The sequence below is a fragment of the Medicago truncatula genome, chromosome 2 (assembly GCF_003473485.1).
Source record: "Medicago truncatula cultivar Jemalong A17 chromosome 2, MtrunA17r5.0-ANR, whole genome shotgun sequence".
Classification (NCBI taxonomy): Eukaryota; Viridiplantae; Streptophyta; class Magnoliopsida; order Fabales; family Fabaceae; genus Medicago; species Medicago truncatula.
This window is the reverse complement of record NC_053043.1, coordinates 13,101,904-13,111,738: the sequence shown is the minus strand read 5'-3', so window position 1 is coordinate 13,111,738 and position 9,835 is coordinate 13,101,904. Positions and strand designations below refer to the sequence as shown.

Here is a 9,835-nt window from a genome sequence, read left to right as displayed (position 1 = left end):
TACATTTAGGATTTTCTTTCTTCCAACTTTTTATTCCATTTTTTCTTGTACCAAACAAACAAAACAATCTACTCATTTTCTACTCTTTTTCTTTCCTTAGACAATCTTTCATTTATCATTATTTCCTTTCGCTTTCTTTCCAAACAAAGCTAAATGATATGATAAGATATATTTTTCAGCTCAAACGCATGTCTCAAGTTCAAACTTCAAATTTAATTACCTTCGAAGTGTAGCAGAATTAAATCTTTTAAGGGAAAGGTTTATCACCTTTTGCAGTCTTACCCATTGACTCGAGCCATTAATCTCTTTAGTCAGACTTAGAGATACCATCTATGAAGCACGGACACCTATAGGACTAGGCGTGTCGCGGTGTCCAACACTCATATGAACCCCGTACGACACATGTCGATCCGGTGTCTTAAATAATTGATTTTTTCTTTACTTCTACATCCTACGATTGGTGTCCGACACATTTATAACACTCATATGAGTTGTGTCAGACAGCTCAGACAAATATCTAAAACAATTTTTTTATCTCTTGCTTCCGCACACCATAGATACAAGAGTTACATATGTTATGAGAAATGTTGATCAATTAGTGGTTATAAACATTGTCATACCCCAATTTTTGACCTAAGACCCCATTGACACGCGTCGTTTAACCCTGATCAGTCTCACGTTTCAGTGAAAATTTCGAATCGGGCCCTCTTCACTCAGTCTTTTAATTATTTATTTCCATCTTTTATTTTAATCTAATCTTAATTCTTATGTTTTTTTTTATAAATCGACATTTCTTTTAATTCAAATTACTTCTTTTTTTAGATAAAACCAAAAGTCCAAAGTCTGCATTTCTTTTTTTTTTATTTTTTTTCATTTATTATTTTATCTGATAATGTCCATAAAAAGTCCAAAAGTGGTCTAAGTTCATAACAGCCAATAAGCGTTTCTTTTCATCCTCATCTCAATCCAGATTTTCTGCATCCTTTAACAAACCCTAACCTAAATCCCCCCACTATAAATATAACCTGCAAAACACAACAAGAGGGGGGGCGCACAAAGACACAGAGAAAAGAAGCCAGCAACGCGCAAGCACAGAAAAGGGGCCGAATTTACAAAGAAACAACAATTTTCACGGCCAAAAATTCACACATAAACCTGCAAAAAATTCAACTCACAAATTCATCAGCCACAATTCACAATCAACAATCAATTTTCACAACCCAATCACAATACATCCATATAAACCTTCGACCACAAACTTCAAAACAGACATAGCTGTGACAATCAACAAAACCGGAGACCAAATCCAACACAATCGACCTTCAAACTATCACCTACAGCCACTGTTTCGTACCAAACCAACCGTATCACGATACAACAAGTTTCAAACCGAATCAGAACCTCAAACCAAACAAATCCATTACGAAAGGTAGATAGATTTAAGACTTTATATTTTGTTTTTTTGTTTGTCTTGTTTTAATATAGGAAAAAATCAAAAAAAAAAAGAAAAAGAGAACCTTAAGAAAAAGAAAAGAAGATGCAAATAACAAAAATCAAAACAACATTTTTCATAAGCAAACCTTGATCCTAAATCAAGTGATCGTCTTCTTATTTTATTTCTTTAATCAAATTTCAATCAACTTAATTTTATCATGAGTCCATTTCCTTTAAACATAAAAAATACAAACCAATTCTCATTTGCCACTTGGCTTTTCCTTTTAAAACCTTTTTCAAAACTAATAAAAAACACCCAACAAATCAAACGTCAATTTTTACCCCGATCTACGAGGTATTTTTACCCCGAACTACGAGGTTTTGATCCCTCACGGGTACGTAGGTAGAGGACCATGTCCTTCCAAATCAATAAAAAATGTAGATAATTAGGTCTTTATTTTTTCCACTTTTATTCATTCTTTTTCCACTTTAATTCCTTCTTTTCAAAAGCAAGCAAGTTATAGCACATTAAATTAAATAAAATCAAGAGGTTCCTGTACTACGGACATAAAGGGTGCTAATACCTTCCCTTTATGTAATTAACCCCCAACCCTAAATCTTTTCAAATAGGGGTAGTTTGAACTTTTTTCCCCTTTTCTTAATAAAATTAAATGTTCAGTCGTGAAATAATTAGTGAGTTAAAAGCTAATCAAATAGCCTTGATCTCTGAAAAATGAAGCGACAGAAATTATAGTTGACTATATCGTTTTTAATTTTTTTGATAGTAGATGAATAAATAAAGATCAAATACTATGATATCTTGTTGTAGAACTTTTTCAAATGACATAAATTGCTCAAGTTAGATGTTTGTATATGCATTTTAATTTTCATTTTAGCCTGTCTTTAAATAAATTAACATATATGTAACGATGTCGGTATCTTATATTTTTTACATTGGCGATGTCAACGTATTCGTGTCAATGTCGTGTCAGATGTCGACGTATTTATTTATCCATCCTCCAAAAAATGCAACTAGGCATGTTCGTTGCAGATAATGGCTAGTCTGAGATTTTTCTGCGCCACAAATATCTCTGTCTCAACAAAACACAAAGGTTCTTCTAATACTCTTTTTTACACTCTCTCTATATCTATTTATCAATGTATCTAACATACTTATGAGATGAATGTGCTTAATTCCAGCAAAAGTGGATAAGAAGTGTGTTGTTCATCAGAAAGTTAAGAACCTCATCAACACTTTGGAGCTTCCTTCCATTTCATCATCATCATCAACTCCACTTGAGTCTCTCCAGAGAGGTAACTGGGTGAAACTCATTTGTGGTGCAAGTTTTGAGGATGTTGTTGATATCAGAAATCTCAGTTTGGTTTACACTCTTGCTGGAGGTAATAACATTAATAAGCTTTTCTATGATAAACACTTATATAACTACACTTAATTATGTTGTTCACCCAAACAAATTCAAGAATTGGATTATGTGGTTGATTGCAGTTGACTGCATTGACTGTGCTGCTGATGCATCTGTTGTGAGTGCTGTTAATGAAGGAATTGAAGCTGCAAGAGACATCTTATGCTGCCTTAGAAGGCCTTGGGTGATGATCAGTGTCAATGATGATAAAGATCTTCACTTTCGCAAAGCCGGTAAGACAACAGTTCTTATTCAACTTAATTGTTCCGTACATTACACATCCGAAATCTTATGCTTTTTGGTAATCACTCAATGTTAGTAAATCCTTCTTAACAGAATTTGATCCTGAGGACTGTCCATCGGACTGTTCACGCCCTTGCGAAAATGTTTGCCCTGCTAATGCAATCTCATTCCAAGAGAAATCTACTTCACAAATTTCATGTAACACCGAAGCACCAAGAGTACTAAAGGTTTTAACTTGATTTAACTCAAAATCTCAAAGTTTGTGTTCTTAAGTCTTAACATAAAAACTGTCTTTTTAAAATATAAAATTTGTGATGTTTAATTTGATTGAACATGCAGGATGGAGTCATAACGGAGCGCTGCTATGGCTGTGGTCGCTGTCTTCCAGTTTGCCCCTATGATAAAATAAGTAGGATATTTTCTAGTTCCGTCTGATATTATAAATTCTTAGCTCTTTCCCTTAATTATTTGTGTAATATCATTGAATTTTCAACTAAATATATACTTTTCATATTGATCCAGGAGAGGTAACATATGTAAGAGATGCTGTTACAACTTCTGATCTCATCAAGAGAAATGATGTTGATGCTATTGAGATCCATACAAGTGCAAGGTAATATTAGTGTTCCTGAAAAACTAGGATATAACTGCAATTGCTATGAAAATACATTTCATGATTGCTATTCACAAAGTTTGATTGATTTTTCGAAATCCATTTCCTTGTGTCGATACATCCTTCTATAGGCAGAGTAGACTGTTTGAAGAACTATGGCGCGCTTTAGCAGATTCAGTAGAAAATTTGAAGCTAGTAGCCGTAAGTGGGGCCTTCAACCTCTTCTTATATTTAAGGGGTTAATTATAATATATAAGTATTACTTTTCAGTAAATACTTAGCTTCAAGGCTATTTTCATTTGATTCAACAATTTACTATTAAAATGATCCAGGTTAGTTTACCTAATGTTGGAGATTCAACAATATCTTCTATGAACAAAATGTACTCTATTATGAAACCAAATCTTAGAAACTTCAACTTATGGCAGGTGTGGCATTTCTCTCTTTTCAACAGATTGATCAATTTTATATTCTTATAAGCCAAATTCTATTCCATGTTTCTTTTAACAAATTCATCTTTGCCTTGTATACACTCAAGTTAGACGGCCGTCCGATGAGTGGAGATATTGGGAGAGGAGCAACTAAGGAGTCAATAGCCTTCGCTGTTCAGTTGGCTAAAGCAAAAGATAGACCTCCTGGTTTGTATTCACAATTCAATTGACAGTCCTTTGAAAACCTTCACAGGACCCGTTTGATGGTCATGATAGAGACGGATAGGATATGGACATGTTAAGATCTTAGCCTGTCATGTTGGTTTCTAACTTGGCCTCTACTCAGGATAAGATTTTAACGAGATGGGCAGGATATGATGTGTGACATGGTCAAGTTATCATATCATAATGGCTCGTTAAACACTCGAATGAGACATGATATGAACCTATGATGGTTTAACTTTATGCTATCATATCTCTCTTATCCTGGCCATCGAACGGGCCTTCAGGGTTTATACGTATCATGATTGAACTAATGTTTCGTTCCCTTAACATGGCAGGCTTTCTTCAACTTGCTGGTGGAACTAATGCTCACACAATTGAAGGAATGAAAAAAGAAGGACTCTTTCGAACAACTAGTTTAAGTAATGCTATCACATGGTTACTTGATACTTTGTAAAGTGTCTTGATACTTTCTCTTTTCTATTCTCACTTGCACTATAAGCATTCCTGTTTGTTTCCAGAATACTTGGATCATGAAAATTCAACAGTCAGTACATCTAACTCATCATGTGCGTTAATTAGCGGCATAGCTTATGGTGGCTACGCGCGAAAGGTAACACATTATGTGATGAATTGATCTGAGTCACAACTAGAGTCACATTATGTGATGCCATTGGCATGCTATTTTTATTAATCTTTCTATTTGCATACATGTTCAGATTGTTGGTAGAGTATTAAGATCCATGCAATCCCAACATGGTGGAGCTGCTTCAATCGAGGATCATCCTGAGCATCTCTTGTTGGCTCTAAGGGAAGCACTTGCGTTGGTTGGACCTGTTAAATGTCTATAATCTATGACAACTTCACTCTTCACATCACTTGATTGAAACTTTGATGTTGGAATTATGATGTGTATGAAACTAAATGAGTTCAAGCTTGTCAAAAGATAATAATATTCTGCATTGTCTTCCATGCACTAAAGTTTAAAATTGTTGTTCAACTTTAATTAGCATGCACATATATTCAATTTGTATGATCTTCAAGTACTTATTTGTTGGCATGTGTATCCACAATCTACTTTAATTGTTGTTACTGATGCATTTACTTAAGCATTATATTATTTAATTATAAAAAAAAAAAAAAATTAAGCATGTGTTAGAAAAATCATAAAACTTAATTTCAATAAATTAACAATATTGGATGAACATAAAAATTCATTTGAAAGATGAGTCCTAGCTTCAATTACATGACAAAATAAGATAACCAAATGTACATGGACCCAAAACACTAGAAAATGTATTTTCCTTCATGCTAATGGACGATGTTAGTATGTTACCCTCAAAGGTCTTGAACACCATGGAGTAATTTTAATAAAATCCAAAGCAAACAAGATAGGTGTGTAGAGGATTGTGAAGGTTGCAAAAGATGATTTGTAACAGAATCAAGTGATGAATATGATTATACAAAAATATTTAATCCATAGACTATTTCCAAATATTATTGTTGGTTTTCTGAGCACAAATTATCTAATTTCGTAGGGGGTTTGGAAATTGAAAAGTACAGGTGATATCTCTATGAGTTAGAGACAAGTGACACAAAACAAATATATGAACATTTATATTGTTATAAAGTCTAGATAATTTGTTTTAAGTTCTCATCACCTTTATAATTTGAATCATTTCTTAAAGTTTATGGTACATCCTTAACCAATTGCAAAATGGGAGTGATGAGAAAATTTTGACATGCAATTGACAATGTTATGAATGAGATTATTTTGTATCTAAATGGTTGAAGATATTAGTTAAATGTGTAAACATGTGTTTTAAAGGGGTTTGGTTTTAAAAAATGATAGATACTAGTTTTTTAAAAGAAGAAAATAAGAAGACTAATAAAATACAGGAGAAGTTGAATGTTAAAAGATTGGTTGAAAAAGTTAAGTTTTTTTTTTTTTTTTTTTTTTTTTTTTTTTTTTTTTTGTCTATGATGTTAAACATATACTTAGTCATGAAATATAATTGTTTATGTTGTACTTCTTCATCGTAGGACATCAATGTAAAGTTAATTTTTATTTGTTTAAAAATGTATGTTAGTGCATTAATGTAATTTTGGTTGATTTTATTTAAGAATGTAAGGTTTGTTGTAAGACACTAATACAAAAAAAAAAAAAAAAATTGGTATAATTTAACTTGATTTGTTGGTTATTTTGACTAAATTTGATCAGTTGTTATAAACTTAATTTGTATAGGTTTTTTTGACATTAATGCAAGACGTTAATTTAATATTTTTTACATTGTACAAATTGGTCAACATGTTTTTGAATGATATACTTTATCTAAAAACATAATTTTGAACAATTTAAAATTTACATTCCTTAGATGTGTACATCCAAAGTAATTGTGGATGTGTGAAAAATTCCTCCCTTCTTTTATTGTTAAATTTAGAAGCTCGATATTGATATGCATACAAAACTTGGTATATCCCTTTGCTCAATTGTTTTCTTTTCTCAACAATTCAAAGTTATCACAAAGTTAATTCACATATAAATGTTTCCTCACATAGATCATACATTTTTTAAATCACAATTTTTTATAATTTTTATTCCTCACTGTCATAAGAACAAGTCAACCATTAATTTTTCACCACACATATTCCAAGCAAATTTCCATATTACATGCATTTCAAGACCTTCTCATTTTTAGTATCACCAATAACACAATCAAGGATACTGATTAATGCAATGGCTAGCAAATCCTTAGGTGTGGCTGTAATATTGGTTCTTCTTCCATACATGTCATTGGTGGTGGTAGCTATTGAAGGTATGAATTTAGATGCAAATGGTGATGACAACGATGTCTTATACGATTGTAAACAACAATGCATGTCTATATGCTTGAAAATCAAACTTGCACAAGTTTCACTTTGTCAAGAAGCTTGCTCTCCAGCATGTAAACAATTGAAAGGCAAAGGTTTATGTACCTATAACCTGAAATAACGATATATAACTCTCAATTACATATGTATATTACTTAGTAATTATTTTGGTTTTCCCATGATTTCAATAATGACATTCTTATGCATTCTTAACACGGTGATTTCTTAACACCGAAAGTAATTAATTAGTCTCAAGCGATCCTTAAAGAAAAATATGAATATTACATGTGTTATTTATGATGCAAGTGTTGAAAAATATGATACATTTTGTCTTGGGTAATTGATGTAGTATCATAAGTAAGTATTTTTGTATCGTCTTCATAAAGATTAGTGCGATATTTAAGCCGTTCAACAATTAATATGATTTTCAATGATATAATTGTAAGGTGTTTGGTTTCATAAGCTATAAAACTCTAACAATGTAAGTGATACGAAAGTTAACAGAGATATAAGTATGTTGGGGATTAAACTTTATCAACCTATTTCACATGTATTCTTATGATTCGTTATACATATTCTAGTTAATAATCGATATTATCATGCATCGTTCGGCGAACATTATCTATGTCTAAACTATATTTTGGGTTCAATTGTATTGTTTAATCGACGATCTCTCAGCCTATTAACCAATATGACGGTTTTAAGTATCGATACTTTTAGTGAATGATAAACTTAAATCTATCTATAGAATTTAGCATTTACCATGATTATCATAACTCTAGATTCAAAAGGTATTTCTCAAAAACAATTAAAACCCATAAATTGAAACATTAAAAGCAATGATAACATCAATATTCATGAATAACTAGAATCATATAATACCATAATCAAAAGAAATACTTACTAGTAAGCTTGATTACTAGTATGTATTCCCAACAAAAGAAAATTTAGCTACTTATTGTCATGATAGCTTTGCAAAGATGAGAAGAAAATAGATGAATTGACATCAAGAGTTAATTTCTCAATGAATCTTGTGAATCCACCATCAATCTTTGATGAATACTTGCTCTCTGTGTATCTCTCTGTTTATCTCTTCTCCCAATAACATAACACCCCGTTTTTTTTAGTCTGTCATCTATTTATACTATTTCTGAAAATATAATATCGCTTAGTGAGCCGACCTTTCTTCACCATTGGCTTTCTGCCACATCAGCACTAAGGATCCAAAACAGCCTTATCTAGCTTAGCGAGGATTAAGCTCGCTTAGCCACGCCTTTAAACTCATAATTCCCTAACTTTCTGACTTGCATCGCTTTGAGCTTGTTGACCGAGCGTCTTCAAATATTTGTTCTTCCTTTTTTATCTTAATTACATCCCATGGCGAGTGAATTTACCTACAAAAATGGCTGACATTAGGTCAAATAATTCCTTTTTTAGTTATCAAATAATTCAAAGAAGGGAATCTGACATAACTTAGTCAATTTAACCTATCTTTTAAGTCAAGTCAACCAAATCATTGTCAAGTGTAGCCCACCATTGTATATATTCTAATCATTATCGTTGTCGTTAAGTTGAAATACACAATCCTTATGAATATTAACTTGTAAATTTTACTATTGTTGTTAATGAATTAGTACACTTGATATTTTTGTCATCAGTAGCTACAACGACATTGATGTAACGCAAATGTCTGGATTCCAATTTAGGATTGTCCACTACCCACTAAGCTACTTCACAAAAAAAGGGTAATGATTGGGCATGTAAATAAATAAAGGATTTTATTTTTTTACCTGCCCATACATCGCTTAACCATGCTCAACTCATAAAGCGATGTACGGGCAGGTAAATAAATAAAGGATTTTACTTTTTCTTATTTTTTAATTTTTTTTTCATTTATTTACTTTAAAAATTGATTTTTTAGTTTTTTAATTAATTACACATGTGGCCTGCCACGTAGGCGTTGAATAAGTCAAAATTGACCAAAATGACCAAAGATGCAAAAGAGCTAAATCTTAGGGGGCAAAAATTGTAATTTTTGTACTTAGGGGCCAAAATTACAAGTTTTTGAAAGTTAGGGGGAAAAGTGCACTTTAGCTTTTTTTTAAAGGAGAGTCATCGGATTGCGCAGGTCTATTTTATCTTACATTGAGTCTACAACAACTAATTAATTTTCCCTTTCTTCATCTTCTTCCCCCACTTTTTCTTCATCTTCATCATTATATATTCATACATTTATGACAACAACCCAGGAAAAAAAATCACACTTTATTTATAATTTCGAATAAAATTTGATAGTGTTTTTTAATTTATCACCCTATAAAATATTTATACACATTGATAATATTTGATAAAATGTTTTTTCTTTACCTTTTTAATTTTTTTTTTCTTTGAGATACATTTTTTTACAAAAACAAAATTTCAGTTCCAGTAATCCCTTCCCCGTATCTCTCATGCGATTCTTTGCCGCCACGTCACGTCCACCCTATTAGGATTTGGTGATTTATAAAGTATGGAAGAATAGATGAAGAAAGAGAATTGTACATCTTTGGAGTAGTTAATTTGGAGAGAATTCATGTGGATGATGACTGCAAATGTTT

At 31.8% G+C, this 9,835-nt stretch overlaps 1 protein-coding gene across 2 annotated transcripts; it reads left to right on the top strand.

Annotated features, from left to right (window-relative positions):
* The first annotated feature begins 2,434 nt into the window (after positions 1-2,434).
* On the top strand, positions 2,435-5,458 carry LOC11412481 (uncharacterized). 2 transcript variants are annotated; one of them, XR_005644086.1, is made up of 13 exons: positions 2,435-2,546; positions 2,635-2,835; positions 2,942-3,091; positions 3,195-3,328; positions 3,441-3,510; positions 3,624-3,714; positions 3,846-3,915; positions 4,047-4,142; positions 4,253-4,352; positions 4,706-4,789; positions 4,889-4,980; positions 5,087-5,332; positions 5,364-5,458. XR_005644086.1 is itself a non-coding variant. In XM_003594695.4 (12 exons), exons 1-12 carry the CDS (start codon positions 2,489-2,491, stop codon positions 5,216-5,218), a joined length of 1,278 nt encoding a protein of 425 aa, XP_003594743.2. In that variant the 5' UTR covers positions 2,435-2,488; the 3' UTR covers positions 5,219-5,356. The 2 variants fall into 2 exon arrangements, 1 of the variants encoding a protein (XP_003594743.2); XM_003594695.4 differs by lacking the exon at positions 5,364-5,458 and having other exon boundaries at positions 5,087-5,356.
* Positions 5,459-9,835: the final 4,377 nt, after the last annotated feature.

Excerpts from the sequence above, each read along its gene's own strand:
- LOC11412481 (XM_003594695.4), top strand. The coding sequence starts at position 2,489 with ATGGCTAGTCTGAGATTTTTCTGCGCCACAAATATCTCTGTCTCAACA. Across the intron at positions 3,916-4,046 it reads AAAATTTGAAGCTAGTAGCC|GTTAGTTTACCTAATGTTGG; the intron begins GTAAGTGGGGCC and ends AAAATGATCCAG. Across the intron at positions 4,790-4,888 it reads CTTTCGAACAACTAGTTTAA|AATACTTGGATCATGAAAAT; the intron begins GTAATGCTATCA and ends GTTTGTTTCCAG.